The 18,930-nt window shown below is 40.9% G+C and overlaps 1 protein-coding gene across 3 annotated transcripts in view; it reads right to left on the bottom strand.

The window, feature by feature from the left end:
• Positions 1-18,930, bottom strand: part of Map4k5 (mitogen-activated protein kinase kinase kinase kinase 5) — a 95,842-nt gene that overhangs the window by 61,192 nt on the left and 15,720 nt on the right. For 2 of the 3 annotated variants that reach the window (XM_028782042.1, XM_028782050.1), the window contains exon 2: positions 15,751-15,808. In XM_028782042.1, the coding sequence (XP_028637875.1) occupies positions 15,751-15,808 (58 nt within the window). Of the gene's footprint in view, positions 1-11,462; positions 11,509-15,750; positions 15,809-18,930 lie in introns of those variants that run through there. The other variant, XM_028782058.1, reaches the window with a different exon arrangement.

Genomic DNA, 18,930 nt, shown 5'->3' with positions numbered 1-18,930 from the left:
AAAGCACATCTCTATACCTGTCTTGATCTTTCCCCTCCTACATTCTCTTCTTACACTCCCAGGAAACAGGATTTCCTGGTAGCATAATTAAAAAAAAAAATCTATTGAAAGATATTAGCACATTCCCACTTATTTAGAAAACTTTAAGGAAATACACTTAGCTTTAAAAGAAAATACTGGATTATTTCATGAATATTCCTAACAGCATTAAGAAACAAAATAAAACAAAATAACAAGAAAACCAAGCAAATGAACAAACAAAAGTACATCACACTAATTATCCAGGACAATGACTTTCTTAAAATCCATCTTTAGAACCATGTATAGTGGTGTTCAGCTTTAATCCCAGCACTCCAGAAGGAAAGGCAGGAGGTTCTGAGTTCAAGGCCAGCCTCATCTACAAAGCAAGTTCCAGGACATCTGGGGCTATACAGAGAAACCTTGTCTCAAAAAGCTAAAATAAATAAATAAATAAATAAATAAATAAAATAAAAAAATCTATTCTCGTAAGCAAGATTCACAACACTTAACACACCACAAAGTGTCTATTTTAAAGAATATCCTTGTCAGGTATGGTGGCACACACCTTAATCCCAGCACCTAAGAAGCAGAGGCAGGAGGATCTCTGTGTTCAAGGCCACTCTGGTCTACATAGTGAATTCAGGCCAGCCAGTACTACATGGTGAAACTGAATAAATAAAGTAAATGAAAAATAAAGATCCTGTAGATCCAGGTGCAGGAATTCACTCTGATAACTCCAGCACTTGGGAGATGGAGGTGGGAGGCCTGGGCTACATAGCAAGTCTGATGACAGCCTGGTCTCCTGGGACCTTGTCTCAACGCAAACCAGAATTAATAACTATAAAGAGATAAGAGGAGAGAAGAAAGAAAGAGAAAGTTTTTCTAGGCTTTTTGTTCCTGCTTTGGCTGCTGGCCGCTACCAGCCACAAACTTGTTGAGCAAATATCAGGCTAAGCTAAGCATTCAAACCTAAGACAGGAAATCATGGTGGCACACACCATCATCATACCATGTTGGGAGCGACCTTGCTTAAACATTAACTGCCTTGCCAGCCACACATGGTTACTGGCGCAAAGTCTCGGCCTCTGTGGGAAAGCACTAGCCCAGTTGAGAACAAATAATTATATGTCTTATGGACAGGTAGCCCAGTTGAGAACAAATAGCTATAGATCGTGTGAATAGGTACCTAGCAACCCATTCTGTCCTGTACTTTCTGCTGAACTTTTCACCCAGACAACATCCTGTTCTTGAGAACACCTGTGCTCCCCAGAGATAAAGCGATCCTACCTCACCCACCTACCCCATATCCTGCTTCTATGCGTATATTACCTGGGTGGGAACAATAAAAATTTGACAGCTTGATCAGACCTCTTGACTTGCTGTCTGCTCTTCATGTCTCTTATCCCTCCATTCTCTTCCAGGTGGTCCCCCCAGTCCCCTGTTCACTCCCCCAAACCCCCGCAGCAGCATCTGGCACCTGAACAGGGACCCCAAGGAGTTGCAGAGGAGAGAACGCCACTCATCATTGGAGGGTAGGCCTACCCATTCATTTCCAGAAATGCCTGAGAGCGACTTCCAAAGCGCCTGAGAGCAACTTCAATTCTGCACAATGCCACGGTCCAACCTGCTGTGAGACAGTCCGGTGGAGAAGATCTTAAAGTAAGACATGGGACAAGAATTTTCTAAATAGTCACTCTTCGTGTCAGGGCTCAAAGAGTCCATCAAGATGTGAGGTACTAGGGTTAAGAAAAAGGATTTAAAGAAATTTTTAGATTTTGTAGGAGACATTTGTCCATGGTTCCCCCCTCAAGAGGGAACGACTGATGAAAAATGGTGGCGCCGAGTTGGCGACTGTTGTAAAGATTATTATGAAGCATTTGGACCTACAAAAATACCTGTTACAGCCTTTAACTAATTGGTCCTTCATTAATGACATTCTTAGAACCACCCTGGAATTGCCATATCTTCAGCACTTGATATCAGAGGGAAAGTGGTCTCTTAAAGAATCTTGTCTCCTGGCTTCCTTCTGTTCACCTAGTGACTCATGCACCACCACCTCTGTCCCCTTTAAGAGAGGGATGAGTATCCACAGTGCCTTCTGTGGCTGATGGTATCTCAGACCCCAGGTCCACTCCTCCGTTGGTTATTATTGACATGGAGGAGTCCCTGACCCCCCCCCAGAAAACTTTCCCCCAAACCTCCAAATAACAGGCCCAAAAGAAGCTTCTAATTCTCCTTGCATGCCCTTGAGGATGATAGCGACCTGCGGCCTGCTGATGAGGCAACTCTCACGGAAGAGGCTGCTCACTATGAATTGGAGTGCTATCACGATCCACCCAAAACAGCCACGATCGCCCCAACCTTGGCCCCTCCACTGAGAGGCGCTGCCACACTCCCATCTTTCTTTCTGCCACCATCCTATGGGACTTTAGATGCAGTTTTTGATCCACCTGCTATGTCCAGTGCCCGCCGTCAATTAACTGCTGACGTGGCATCCTCGCATCACATGGTAGAGACCCGGAAAGAACAAGTACAGCTGCTTAGAGCTCTCCAACAACTAGAGGCCAAAATGCTTGATCTAACACCTCCCTCCCTAGCAGCCGGGACAAGGGTTGCGGCCTCTTTAAATGGCAGGTGGCAGCTTGCAGTACTGAGCGCTCTGCACCTTCCCCCCAGCAACTGCCTCAGGTCTTTGTTAAAACTAAAAAAGATCAGAAAAAAGAGTCTTAGCCTTCCCCCTCTCCCTAAGGAGTGGAACCACAGTCCCTAGAGATTCCCAGTCCCCAAGTACTGACTTGGAAAGCCAGAGAACGGGTGAAGGGGAAGAAATAGATGATGAATTTCAGCCTGACTCACAGGAGACCGAGGATACCCCTGTACCCCTGGTAGGGCCTGATGATGCCCCTCCCTGCCCCGATATCATTATCAACCACTAGATTTTAAAATTCTGGAAAAGCTTAAAGTGGTACTGTCTAATGATGGCCCCACTGCCCCCTTTACCTTGGCACTCCTTGAAACTTCTACAGAGAAATGGCTCACGCCTAGAGAATTTTTGCAGCTTGCTAGAGCCGCACTTACTGGAGGCGATTTTGTATTATGGAAATCAGAAATGGCAGAAACAGCAAAAGAAATCAAAACCAAAAACCACGTGCACCGGCCCCCAACCCCAGGACAGGCCCCAGAGCAACAGGGTTTATCCTCCAGCAGACTCCCCATCACACACCCAGTCTGTTGCCCAACTATAGTGAGCTATAAAAAGTAGCCCAGGATTGGACCTCTGTGCCACCTCCAGCATAGTACTGACCCCTGAGAAGGGCATTCAGGCTGTGCCTACAGGCATACATGGTCCCCTACCCCCAAATACCTTTGGCATAGTCCTGGGAAGAGCTTCACTTTCCTTAAAGGGACTCCAGATTACACCTGGGATTATAGACTCTGACCACCAGGGAGAAATTCAGATTCTTACAAGTACCACAGGTGGTCCTGTGTTTATACCAGCACAACAGACCATCGCCCAGTTGTTGTTCTTTCCCCAGGTTTCTACTACAAATCCCTACCATAACGACACCAGGGCCCCAGGAGAGAGGGGAATATTGGAGGCCTTTTGGGCCCAAAAGACTACTTCCTCTCGCGCCCCATGCTTACCTTGAATCTAAATGGAAAAACATTTCAAGGACTCATAGGCTCGGGCACGGATGCCACTGTCATCTCTGGCAGGTTTTGGCCAGCTGCCTGGCTGGTGACAGACTTGGCCACTCACTTACAGGGGATTGGTCATTCCAAAAACCTTCAAGTCAGTGCCCAGACCCTCAGATGGAGAGATCAACAAGGAAATTCAGGCACCGTAGTCCCCTATATGATTCCCTATTTACCAGTCAATCTCTGGGGGAGAGATATTCTCTCCCAAATGAATGTCTTCATGTATAGCCCCAATGAAGCAGTGACAAAACAAATGCTGGCCCAGGGACTCCTGCCAGGACAGGGATTAGGAAAACAAGCACAAGGCATAAAAGAACTTTTGACTGTGACACAGAGATTTGACTGGCAAGGCTTGGGATCCCAGACTCAGCCTTTTCCCTAATGGCCACAGTAATGCCTGCTCCCCAGACTCATGCAGAGAAAATTTTCTGGAAAGACACTGCCCTAGTCTGGGTTGATCAGTAGCCACTAACTCAAGAGAAACTGGCTGCTGCAAAACAGTTAGTGCAGGGACAGTTAGCAGCTGGTCACATTGAGCTATCTTCCTCTTCATGGAATACCCCAATTTTTGTTATGAAGAAAAAGTCTGGCAAGTGGAGACTCTTACAAGATCTCCGTGTGGTTAACAGAGTCACGATTCCTATGGGAACTCTGCAGCCTGGTCTTCCATCTCCTGCTGCCATCCCAGCAAACCTCTTTAAAATTGCTATTGATTTAAAAGATTGCTGTTTTTACCACACCCATTCATCAAGATGATTGTCTTCATTTTGCATTTAGCCTTCCTCAAATTAATTTTCAAGGACCCATGGACCACACTCACTGGTGAGTTCTCCCTCAGGGCATGGCAAATAGCCCTACCCTGCCTCAGAAATATGTAGCCCATGTAATCCAACCTGTCAGAAGTGCTTGGCCACAAATATACATTCTTCACTACATGAATGATATTTTACTTGCAGCCCCTTAATAGACAACAGGCCCTCTCATGTTTTCAACAACTTCAGAAGGCACTAAGATCACAGGGACTTAAAATTGCCCCTGAAAAGATTCAGATAAAAGACCCTTACTTATTTCTATCTGGGGTTTGAGCTTGAGTTGGGACAGGTCCGTACCTCAAAGTTTAAGCTTCAACTTTCCTCCCTTAAAACTTTACACAACTTTCAACAGTTGCTTGGGAATCTCCAGTTTGTTCGCGCCTATCTAAAGATTCCTTCCGAGGTTCTAGTTCCCCTCAATGAACTCTTCTCAGGAGACTCCCACCCTTTGTCCCCTCGAGCCCTTACATCCCGAGCCATTTCAGCCCTGTAGCAGATAAGTCAAGCCATATCTTCCCAAACCTCATTTCAAATTCATTACACTGCCCCACTTTATTTTATTGTTTGTGCTATAACACATACTCTGGTGGGGGTCTTTTGGCAGCAGCCCTAGATTTCTGCAAAGAAGGGATGTCCTTTGTTATTGGGTATATCTCCCCTCAAGGCCAAGTAAGGTTTTGGCAAATTATTCCTTGTCTGCTGCCCTAATTGTTAAAAGAAGAAAAATGTCCAGACAATATTTTGTCAAGGATCCTGACATTATTATTATCCCTTATACCTCAGATCAAGTTGAATGGCTTCTTCAATCTAATGATGATTGGCCATAGCCTGCGCCTCCTTTGTGGGCACCATAGACAATCAGTATCCAAATGACCCCCTTATACAATTTGTAAAGATACATTCCTTGACTTTCCACTCCATGAGGGCACCTTAGTGTTTACAGATGGTTGCTCAACAGGCAAAGCTGCCTATGCAGTACAAGATCAGGTTATTTCAGTGCAGCCCCCATATTCCTCTGCCCAGCTGGTAGAATTGTTTGCACTCCTTCAGGTTTTTAAAACGTTACCAATTATCCCATTTAATTTGTATACTGATAGTGCCTACGTGGCCCAGTCTATTCCTGTCTTAGAGACAGTCCCATATATTAAGGCTGCTTCTACTGCTTCCAAATTATTTGTGGAGATTCGATCCCTAATCATCAAAAGGACAGTGCCATTTTTTGTGGGACACTTGAGAGCCCATTCTGGCCTGGATGGTCCTCTGTGGCATGGAAACGCCCTGGCTGACGGGGCCACTCATGCAGCATTCCCTGCCCTACTTGATTCCATAGATTTGGCTAAATGGGCTCATGCTTTACATCATTTAAATGCCTCTAACTTGCGCCAAATGTTTAAGATTTCTAGCAATCAAGTAAGAGAAGTTGTTAAGTCCTGTGCTGGATGTGCCACTCTGCTGCCAGTTCCTAATTTTCTAGAGCATTTCTGAGACCCGACCAAAGGACAGAAAATTGCAGTTTAAAGCTCACAAAAGTGGCACCAGAATTAAAGTGGTGATCACAGCCAAGCCAGATCCTGTCTCATGCCAGTGTGTGCAAGGTGGGGGCTTTATTGGTTAACACAGATTCTACTATAAGAATGAGACAGAAATAGTCAAATCATTCCTGAAAATAATCATTTTTCTGTATATTAAAATGACAAGAAGAATACAGGGCCAGAGAGAGAGACAGCTGATTCCACTTTGGCCAATAAATGACTTTCTGTGTTTATCTTCATCCTTAAGGCTTACCTTAGCCTTTTTGAAAGTACTAGAAGAACCAAAAAAGCAATTTCTTTCAGTAAAATATTGACTTAAATATTATAAAATTAAGCTGCCAAGGGCAAATCAGAAAGACTGTAACAAAATTTAAGACTCTAAATTATCCTAAATCCTATTTTTAACTACAAAGGGAAAGTTATTATTAAGTCTCCAGATGGCATTTCATTTACTTAATGGTAAAACAAAACCCTCCTTTTTTATGGTCTACCAGACATAGGCTCCTTCTGGTCATACTGGCAAGTAATTACCTTTTCCTGTCTAACATAATTCTAAACCAGTTCATCTGCTAAGTCAATACAAGGAAGGGCTTTTGTGTTATACTGGCATCAGTGCAATTTATTTAGTTGCTAAATACAGTTAAGAATTCAATTTTGAAATAATGCTGCCTAGAGAATCTTTTCAAAATATCTGAACTGAATCCTAGGAAAATTCATTAGCATGTTCCTGTGTTTTTGAGTTAACATTCCCAAAGTCTGCTACAAAGCATGGGAACCTCTATCGACTTTGGCTTCCTCGACAGTGCTGAAAGAAAAAACATCAGTCCCGCTCAAAAACTTACCATGAAAAAAACGTAGCTACAGGATGCAGAAAACATGAGCATTCCCTGTGAAAGAAAATTCTAGACAACAGTGCTTCCTTTTAAGGAAATGAAAGGAGAAAAACGAATACAGGGACATCCAGGCAGCAAATGAAAGAAATCAGTGATGGCCCCAAGGAGAACAGCCCAGTATGGAACCAACCAGAAGTAAGTTGGAATGCCAAGGAGCCAAGTAAGCCACTGATGCATGGCGGACAAAAATACACTCACAGAAAAGACGCCTAAAGACAGGTGAGCCTGGAGAGAAGACAGGCAGAGCATGGGTAAGGGGAGGTACTGTGAGTAACTGGCACTATTTATTTTTAAAGAATTACTCCTTCCGCCTCCCTCCCTCCCTCCCTCCCTCCCTCCATCCCTCCCTTCCTCCCTCCCTCCCTCCCTCTCTCTCTTCCTCCCTCCATCTCTCTGCATGTGCAAGTGTCTGTGGTGGCCAGAAGAGGGTGACAGATCCCCTGGAACTGGAGTCAATAGGTGAGTGTGAGCTGTCCAATATGGGTGCTGGGAACTGAACTCAGGTTCTATGAAAGAGCAGTATGTACTCTGAACTGAACTCTGAAACTGGCGTTCTTAAAAGCAGTGAAGTCTAAGGAATGATAAAAGAAAAGTTGCGAAAGAGAGAAAGAACAGAATTTCAGGGGGGAAAGACTTGCAAAGAGTTCTCAAAAATCAAAATGTAATTAGTCCATAAAGAACCTGGCTTCAAAGACAAGAGCAGACTGCTAGTCTCCCCTAATGCAGAAGCAACAAGTTCCCAGGAAGGGGAGAGATGCACGTCCAGGCAGACCCAAGAGCAGGCTCCGCCAACAGTCAGAGGAGAAATGCTGCAGACTTTCTTGCAGAGGAATGAGTGACATGACTATCCACTATTAATGACTACGCTTATTCAAAGGAAGAATATGAGTGTGCATGCAGTGCATGCTTAGACTGTCCTATGTGCTGAAATATGGCTGTGAAGACCGAAGGTCACTGCTCTTGTGGATCATACATTGTAGGGGAGAAGCAAATATCCATATAGGAACAGTATCAAGCAGTCACATGCTATGCAAAACTGCAACCCCACAAGGCTATGGGTTAAGTTGCCATTGCAGACACAACATCTAAGCTGAGTGCTGCGTGGCAAGGACTCTTCTAAACAAAACACCAGTGCTCCTGGTGGAATAAAGAGCTAGTTGAATCTTGGACCATTTAAATATGAGAAAACAGAGGCAGGGGAGTGGAGAGGGAAACAAAAGAGATCTGCTCAGAGAAGCAGCCGAGCACATCATGCAGGATTCTGTGAGCAAGGCTGCACCTCTGATTATAACTGCAGGTGTCCCTAGAGCTCCGGGAAGGGCTAAGCATAAGTTAGTTATGACAAACATGGGTGTATGGAATGTAGACAGAGATAGAGACATTCACATATATACACAGAGGTCATGTGGAGAGACAGAGAGACACTCAGGATTTGTTTTGGAGGGAGAACTGAAGGCATTTACTAACAGATTGATTCTGGAATATATACGTGTATGTGTGTGTGTATACACACACACACACACACATATATATATGCATGAAATAAAATATAAATGAAATGAATAAAATATAAATGAAATGAATAATAAATGAATGAAATAAAAATAAAGCCCAGTTTGGAGCTTAGCCAGCTGATTTCCAAAATGAGGAAGACTAAGAGAAGAACAAAGAGGGTTAGGAAGACAACCAATGTGTGGGTACAGATTACATTATTCCTAATACTTAAAGGGAAGTCTACTTGTATGTAGTTATATTTTTATTACTGTGATAAAAACACTGTCTTGGTTAGGGTTTCTGTTGCTGATAAAACACTATGATCAAAAGCAGCTTGGAGAGGAAAGGGTTCATTTCATCTCACAGCTCTCAGTGTGTCCATCACTGAGGGAAGTCAGGGCAGGAACTCACAGAAGGAACCTAGAGGCAGGGACTAATGCAGAAACCATGGAGGAAGGCTATTTACTGGTTTATTCCTCCTGGCTTGAACACCCTGTTTTTTTTTTTTTTTATATTATCCAGAACTACCCCCAGGACAGTGATCTGGGCCCTCTCACATTAATCATTAATTAAGAAAATTAGGCCAACAAATTGGGGGATGGATCTTCTCAGTTGAGGTTTCTGCTTCCCACATGACTCTAGCTTATGTTAAGCTGACAAAACCTAACTAGCACAAATACCATGATCAAGGTGTTTAGAGAAAGAAGGATTTATTTGGTTTTACAGTTCTAGAGAGATAAAAGTCCATTACGGCAGGACTCAGGCTGCAGGTGGCCCTCATGGCATGAGGAACAGCTGAGAGCTCACATCCTGAACCACAAGCAGGAAGCAGAAAGAGCCAACTCAGAGTTTAAAGTGTGTCTTTAAACTCTCAAAGCCTACCTCCAGCGACATACATCCTCCTGTGAGTCACAACCCTTAGGGCTGCATATCAGATGTCCTGCATATCAGTTATTTACAATTCATAACAGTAGCAAAAATAGTTATGAAGTAGCAATGAAATAATTTAATGGTTGGGGTCACCACAACATTTGGAACTGTATTAAACGGTTGCAGCATTAGGAAGGTTGAGAACCACTGCCTAAGACTATAGCAAGCATCTCATTCAAATTACCACATTACTTAATGATAAAAAACAAGTCAGAATAGCAAAGAACTGACACAAAAATACCAACAATGGGAACTGAACCGAGATAAGCAGAAAACTACATTTGGATAACTGATCACTACATTTATACATAGATTACAAAGATGATAAATATTTCTAAAAAAAAAAAGACTTTAAATTTATTTTATATATATGGGTGTTCTGCCTGTATGTATGCATGCATGCATGTGTGTGTATATGTGTATACACACACATACACACACACACATGTATGTGTGTATATATATATATATATATATATATATATATATATATATATATGTATGTATGTGAACCATATGAATGCCGTGTTCATGAAGGCCAGAAGAAGACACTGGATCCTTCAGAGCTGGAGTTACAGATGGCTGTTGAGTCACCATGTGGGGTGGAGAACAGAACTTGGGTTCTCTGGAAGAATAGCAAGTGCTCTTAACCACTGGCCATGTCTTCAGTCCCTCAAAAGTGTAATTCTTAAAAGTAGACTGATATATACTTATACCCCACTAAAATCAGAAAATTCTATGGCTAAAATTCCAAACTAAACAAATGGCTTAGAAGCAGGAAGTAAAGAGCCTAGGTAAGTATATAAGGGCTATACAGGGTTTCTCTGTATGTCCTGAACTCACTCTGTAAACCAGGCTGGCCTCAAACTCAGAAATCCACCTGCCTCTGCCTCCCAAGTGCTGGGATTAAAGGCGTGCGCCACCACTGCCCAGCTTGTAATTTTTTATATTATTATATTTTTATTACTGTGGAGGACTGTGCAGTGTCATGGCACATGTGTGGTGGGCAGAGGGCAATTCTGGGGAGTCAGTGTTGTCCTTTTACCCCCAGAAGCCAAATAGGGTATCTGGTTCCCTGGAACTGAAGGTCCAGACAGCTGTGAGCCATCATGTGGGTGCTGGGACTGACCCTGGCACCGCTGGAAGAACAGCCGGGCTTTCGACCATGGACCATCTCTCCATGCCTCTGTTCAATTCCTTTTTTGTTTGTTTTGTTTTTTAACTTGTCTTTTTGAGACAGGGTTTCTCTGTGTAGTCCTAGCATTTCCTGGAACTCACTTTATAGACCAGACTAGCCTTGAACTCAGAGATCTACCTGCCTGTGCTTTGGAATGCTAGGATTAAAGGTGTGCACTACTATACAAGCTTATTTCTTAATAAAGTTGTACAAATTTAAGCCTGTTATTCCAAAACTTTATAGACCACTCTCTATAAAACTAGACTATATTTCTTCCAAATTATCAACAGCAAAAATAAAAGAAATTCCAGGCCAATTAAATTCCAGGAAATTAAAAAACTTACAGGGAAGGAAAGACTAAGAACAAAATAAGAGCCAGAAAGAAGAAGCAGACACATCTCTGAGTTTGAGGCTGCCCTGGTTTACAGAGCGAGTTCCAGGACAGCCAAGGCTCCACAGAGAAACATTGTTTTGAGAAACAAATAAACAGGTGAAGTGAGATAAAACATCCTGTAAGTAACAACATATTGAATATATATATTAATGGAGTCATCTATTACAAAGGGAAAGGTTCAGATTAGGTTACAAAATAACCAAACTATAATTTTTTCCAAATGAAATGCCTAAAATAAATAAACAAAAAAGCAAAAACAAACAAACAAACAAACAAAAATCCAATGACTTAAGTATTAAAGTACAAAATGCTAGACTGGCTGGCCTGTACAGGCAACATAAAAGGGGAGTTGGCACTATCATAACTCATCAAAGTTAAAGTCAGGGTAAGGAGAGCACTGGAAGCATGGAGTAGACGTCTTAGGACAGAAGACTGGGAGAACACAACACTGGGAGCACTAGGAGTATTAAGGAGTATTCCCACGAGTCACAAGGAAAACAAGCCACTTACCAATATGAGCATTAGTGGGCAACCATGGCATCATACATTAATTCCTGTGCTCTGCCTCCCCCTGTAAAATACAAATTCAAGTCCTATGCCCTGTTGTTATCCTCGCCATTCCTACACTCTGAGCCATTCCTACATGGCTCTCTCATGTACTAAGAGTCAACAAACAGCTGTTAAGAAATGATGTGATCATGGCTCTCATGAGCTAACTGACACAACAAAAGATGAATTCAACAGACAATGTCAAAGACAAGGTGAAGTGTGCAGAGCCACCACCACACACAGGCCAATGAACACTTCGTCAGCCCTTAATGCTTAACAGGCAACGCTGGAAGCACCATCCTAAAGTATGGAAGCCTAGACCCCAAACCATCAGTATCTATAACGTGTCCGTGTAAAAACCATCAGAAATGGCATCAGTTCTGTAAGGCTGCCAGAGACAAAACTGTGTATGAGATTTTAGGAGTTCCTCTCTACAGTCAGGCATAGTAAGTGGCAGACTGCTGTAGTTGCAACTACTTGGGATGCTGAGACAGGAGGAATGTCTGAGCCTAAAAGTTTGAAGCTATCTTGGCCAAAACTCAGACTCCTGTCTCCCGAAGAAAAACAAACAAAAAGATTGAATGTTATTGCAAAATAAATGAATAAATAGCCGGGTGGTGGTGGCACACACCTTTAATCCCAGCACTTGGGAGGCAGAGGCAGAGGCAGGTGGATTTCTGAGTTCGAGGCCAGCCTGGTCTACAGAGTGAGTTCAGGACAGCCAGAGCTACACAGAGAAACCCTGTCTCAAACAAACAAACAAACAAAAAGAATAAATAAATAACATTTGAAAAAAAGAGGATTTTAATAGATAATAAAAAGGTATTATTACTCAAAACCAGGATGTTACTGAATTTGGAATAAAAGGCAAAAACCACTGTATCAGGATATAAACCCAACTTAATATACTTCAAATTTTCCAATAAAGAAATCACTTGTAGTTATGATTGGAAAAACTGTTCAGCAATTTGAAAACAACAACAACAACGCCCACCTAGAGCTTGCTTGCTGTTTAGAACAAAAGTGTTCTAAGGGAGTAGACCTTTAAGTTTGGAAGGAGACAACCATAAGGAATTTCAGCTAAATTTTAAAAACATATAATTATCTGCCAGGCAGTGGTGGTGCAAAGCTTTAATCCCAGCAGTCAGGAAGCTGAGACAGTCAGATTTCTCTGGACCAAATAGAAAAACCCTGTCTCAAAAGATCAAAACAACAACGACAACACCACCACCAAAACAACAAAATCATAATAAAAAGGGAGCAAAGAGAAGAAAGGAAGACTGTTTCTAGACAGGCAAGAAAAACACCAGGAGCTGAGTGCAAAAATAAGGATACATTGAGGACACACAGATGTGAAGAGTTACTAAACTCAAAATGCAGGCAACATCTAAAAATCAGTAATAATAATGACGATGATAATAAACAACCCGAGGAGGGCAGGCAGAACAGGTGACACGTAATTAACAACCTAGAAAAATGGCCGACATTGAGAAGCATGGCAGGATGCCTGAGGACACCCAGAGACCTGTCAGCTGCCACGTATCCAAGAGAGTCCCGGTGAAGATCCGGTGACAGTGTAGCAGAAGCCAGAGGCCTCGATCCAGACCAATGACTCACTGCAATGAACATTTGCAAGAAAAGATGTGTAGACAAAAGGGCATGCTCTGACACACCGTAGCTTCCACAGTGAGATTTTTTTAAAACTTATATTTGGGGGTGGGGGATGAGGTTGCAAAGGCAGAGGGTGATATAGAAGGGTGGGGGTGCATGATGTAAAATTCACAAAGAATCAATAACAAGTTTTACAAAATGGTCAAATATTGAGGAGATAGCTCACTGGGTGAAATGTTTGTGGCACAAGCCTGAGGACCTGAGTTTAGATCCCCAGAATCCTTACAAGGCCAAGTGTGGTTACATATGTCCACAATTCCAGTGCTACAGCAAGATGGAAGGTGGGAGCAGAGACTCCCCAGAAGCTAGGGAGAGCTTTAGTGTGTGTGGTAGTAAACAGACCGACCTCATCTCCAACAAGGTGGAAAGTGAAGACAGGGACCCAAGGTTGTCCTCTGACCTACTCAGACACACACAGACACCAGCAAAGACACAGACATAGACACACACACTCATGTACATATTCACACATACAAACAAAAATGGTGAAATACTAGTGTTACATCATCAGTGTTTACTGAAATCTGTTTCCTTTGTGAAGGAGAGTTAAATACTACTTACTCTTCATGGGTGACCTCTAATAGGAAACCAATGGCTTTTACAAAACAAGGAAGTGAGAGTTCCAACCTTTCAAAGAGGCTTAATTTATTACCCCATATTTAACCACTAAGCTAAACCGTATCATACATGATCCAGTTCTCTTTTTCTTGGTGAACATACATGTATGAGTATGTGTGTATGCAGGCCAGAGATTGACAGTGAGTATTCTTTTTGATGGCTTGTTACCTCATACACTGAGCCAGGGTCTCTCATTTGAACTTAAGAGTTAGCCATTTGGCTAGTTTAGCTAGCCAGCTTGCTCTGGGATCCCTGTCTCACTAGTGCTGGAATCGCAGAAAGGCCTCCACACCCACTGAAGATCTGAGGCTGCTGAGGACCCCAACACTAGTCCTTATCTCTGCAAGGCAACTAATTTACCTAGAGAGGCACCTCCTTAGCTCTGATCTTGTTCTTTTTTTACTGAATCATTTTCTACACTATATGTAAATGAGACCTGCAGACTTTTAAAATGTACTCACCAAGGTGAACTATAATCAAAAGTAAGTCATGTACCAGTAAATCAGTCAGTACAGGCCCTATGCTCTTCCTGTGGGCAGCAAAGAGATAAATATCTGTGCTTCCTCTTGGGAGCCCAGCCCCCTGCACACAACATGAGATGTTTACTCAAACGACTGCTCCAGGCAAGTTTGCTCAGTCTCATCTATTTAGTTGGTGACATTTTAGAGATCAGTCTATACTTATCACATGGAATAGTAAAAGAATTCTGAAATATCACAATTTGTTATTGTATCAAGAAAAGGTATGGTGTCATTCCAAAATAGGTTTATTTCCAAGTATCATCTGTCTATTGAGATGATGCAAATGATGATCTAAAAATGTATCTGAAATACAGAAGCCACTCAGATTAAGAATCCCTAATAATTATAACCACGCCCTATCATACATCCCTCAGTTTATAAACCAGGAGACCACCTGGTGAGATCACCACCAAATACTCACCTCCCTGGTCTAACACTTTCAGGAACTGGCCAGGTTTTATGTGACTTTTGTTTTCAAAACAAATATCTCAAGGTGTTTAAAAATAATCTTCTGAAACGTAAAGTGCTGATCAAATAAGCACTGAGCTGAGATCTGATTTATAAAAACTAAACCAATCAGGGAATAGCTTATATACAGATTACCATTATCTTGGATATTAACTTACTTTTTCTTTAGAAAGCCACTGGGTCTTCCATAATTAATGCTTTAGATTCATATTTATTAGAAAACTTTGTCCTTTCACATTTCATACAGGTAAGCTGTGCAGTCTGGTCATTCTCTCCCCACCCCCTCCCACTCCCCTGCCACTCCCAGCAGCCCTGTACCCTGCCTATAGTCTTTCTGCCATTGACTAGTTTTGGTTTTATTTAGTGTCTCCCAGAATGTTAATTAGGGCTGTGTGTGTGAGTTCTAATTGAATTTTTTTAAAAAATTTTTATTTATTTATGAGTGTTCTGTGTGCATACATGGTGCACACCAGAAGAGGGCATTGGATCCCATTACAGATGGTTGTGAGCTACCACATGGTTGCTAGGAACTGAAGTTAGGTCCTCTGGGAGAGTAGCCAGTGCTCTTAACTGCTGAGCCATCTCTCCAGCCCTTAATTGCATTTTTTAATGGCTAAAGATGAAGTTAAAATGTTCACTATAATTGCTATAGAAAATTACTTTGTCACTGTGAGTTGATGCAACTTAAAACTTTTGAACATGTACTTTTCAAGTTAAATTTCCTTTAGCAACAAAACAGTCACATCAGTTGCGACTATCTTTCAATTTAATACATAATTTAATATGATCATATTGGAAATATTCTATTGACCTGAAAGAATACATAAAGACTATTTTAGGAAGAAAAAAAAGAGGAAAAAATATAGAATATTTATGCCTTATAACTAAATAAAAAACTGATATAACATACCCACAGTAAGTAGGGTTTACTCTCTAGCAAAATACATACATCACACTACAGAAATACATACCAGGCTCCAATTTGATGATTTTTACTGCAGCTAATTCTCCTGTATGTACATTTCTAGCCTAAAAATGAAAACAGAAAAATTCAAGTTTGTTAGTTGTATAAATATTAGGTACTATGGTAATAAATTACCTATCAACCATGCTTTTAATAAAACAAAACATCCAAATCTTTATTTACAGTAAAATGAATATACTCATTTTCCTATTAAAGAAAAATATAGAAAAGATACAAAGGTCTTTTTAAAAATTACTTTAGTTTCACCTCTTTTACTATATTTCCTACAACAGTTTTTCTTTATATGTGGTTTATTTACTCAGTAAAAGGAAAGAAAAAAGCATAGCTAGATTGAGGAAATAAATCTGGCATTCTATTGTACAGTACAGTGACTATAAGAAATTATGTCCCATACATTAACAAACCAATCACAAATGTGTCTGGTGACAGACAGGCTTACTCTGACCTACGCATATACAGTGTATCCACCTGTCAGTCCTAACCTCATAAATATGTAACATTATCATGTATCAGTTTAAATAATGAACAAATGAGGTGGGCACCATGGCACCAGCCTGCAGCCCTGACTACGGGAGGCAGACGTGGATCATTTGAATTCAGGATCTGAAACCAGGCTGGCAGCATGGAGCGGTAAGAATTTCAATAAATGAATAAATAAATACAATTTCCATTTGGACAAAATCACAAAACCTCCATGTTCATTTAATACTATAATCATAACCACAGGCAACTAAATAAAAAATAAACCTGAATGATTCATGTCTAAATTCTCAAGAGTAAGCAATCTTTCCCATGCCTACCCCTCCCCATCTATACATGCATGTGACTGTGTATGTGTGTGTGTAATGGAAGATGATCCCATTACCGTCTTCTACAACATTTGCAATGGTGCAATCTTCCACCTATAGAATACAGGTTATATAATTTACTACTGTTGTATATCTAGGATTTTAACATTCTGTAATTATTAACAAAGGAGTAACAATGCCACAGCTTTATATCTATCCATAGCTTTGATCACGTCCTTCATACAAATCCTCAGAAGAAAAACCACTATTTTATAATGGTCATGGCCAAACTATAATTAGTGCTACAATGAATATCCCTGCAAATATTTCAGCATGTATCAATAAGGTAACTGAAACATAGAATTCTTAGCTTAAATGGTATGTGGACTTAAAATATCCGTGCTTCCACATTATTCTAAGAACTGTTTGACACATTAAAAGTACACTTTGTCCTTAAATGTAGTATGGTATATAATGTACACACTGATTTGAAAAACTTGAACTTGTACTCCCATCACCTTGATGGTGTGTGCATTCTACCAAGATCTAACGTAGATACAAACTTTTATTGCTTTAAAAATAATAATATACTTCCTACATGCACTACACAATCTTCTTAAGTGGCTAGTCTAAAATAGTCCATATAATAGTTCATTTGTAGTTCCTACTAATATCACAGACATTGTGCATCCTTATTGATTCCATAAGTCTAACATAATAGAATTTCATGTCAAAGCTTATCAACACTTCAAGCTGTTCACACAAGCTGTTAAAACAGCATAAAACAGTATACTCTTATCATTAATATCAGATCTCATTTTCGTTGTATTCCATATGGGAAAATGAAGTTCAATTACTGATAACCTCTTTACCTTTATGTTAAATGTCAACTTTTGAAAAAAAAGAAAAGTATGTGGCAAGAATAACTTTGGTAATCTGCTGGATTGAGTAAATCACACCAGAGAAATAAGACAAAGAAAGGGGACACATAGAACAAAGATGCAGGAGGAGACTATTAGAGAAGACATCTTCAGAAAGACCTAGAGGCTGAGAAAGCACAGTAGAAAACAGGAAAGATAGACAAGCAGAAGAGAGGACAACCATTACTGTCCACAACGTAAGTTCCAACGACACATGATGAGCTCACATAGTCCTCCTGAGGTGGAGTAAGACATTCTTTAATTCCCCATCTTTAGTCACTGCTCCTCAAACCGTGAGTGCATTTAGGAAAAACAGGACCAGAGAAGTTTTACAACCTTCTTACACACTCTTTTTTGTCCTTGAATAAAAGAACTACCCATTAAGTTCAGGTCTTGTAGCTCTTGCTACAGTTGAGCATTTTAATCTCTCTTGGGTTGTAGGAAGACTGTATATACCGAGCTGTCCACATGCCAGTGAGACCATACAGAAAACATGGTAAGAAAGAGGTTATAGAATAAGCAGAATTAATTGAACTCCTGTGATTCTTACTTAGTAGATTATAACGTGTATTAGAAGAAAGATTGCACAATGACGATGGCTATTAAACCTGTATTGCTTTATGGTTTTTAGAATCCTTCACATGTTATTTAATTCAATTAATTTAATTATAAAAAGATTCAGCTGAGAAAATCAAATGACTGTGTGCTGATCACCAGTCGATGAGGTTCCTTCCTGTCAGAACAGAGTGCCCCTCTTTCCTTTTCAACTGTAATAGGTACTTAATAAAGTACTTAATTGTATAATATTTAATACTGACAACTTTTATTGAAAAAAAAATCCACTAACATAATAATCATCTTTCACACTGAACTGATGGTTTCTATGAGGACTTTATTTATTCATTCACTGATGCATGGGGATAAATGCATGCTAGACAAGCTATATTTCTAGGTCTTTGTGGTGATTTTTTTTTTTTTGGTTTTTCGACACAGGGTTTTTCTGTGTAGCTCTGGCTGTCCTGGAACTCACTCTGTAAACCAGGCTGGCCTCGAACTCAGAAATCAGCCTGCCTCTGCCTCCCAAGTGCTGGGATTAAAGGCGTGCACCACCACTGCCCCGCATTATTTGTGGTGATTTTTAATGTCACAGAATTTATTATACATTAAAGTCTTTTCTTTTTTTTAAGTCTTAAAAGCTCAACTTAATCCACAGAAAAGTCTTTTAAATATACTGGAACACACACACACACACACACACACACACACACACACACACACACACACACACGGCCAGACACCTTCCAACACGTGTAAAATTCACCTTGAAGGATGGGATAAAATCCAGAGAAAATTCTTTTCTCATCAGCCTGTAGCAAATTGAGGACTGAGCGCTCATTTGCTTGCACACCAGCACCTTTCCTGACTGTCACTTTGTCTAGGACAACCTCTTAAACCCTT

This window comes from Grammomys surdaster, unplaced genomic scaffold, assembly GCF_004785775.1.
Source record: "Grammomys surdaster isolate TR1022 unplaced genomic scaffold, NIH_TR_1.0 98, whole genome shotgun sequence".
NCBI classification, from domain to species: domain Eukaryota; kingdom Metazoa; phylum Chordata; class Mammalia; order Rodentia; family Muridae; genus Grammomys; species Grammomys surdaster.
This window is presented reverse-complemented; position numbering and strand designations above follow the sequence as displayed.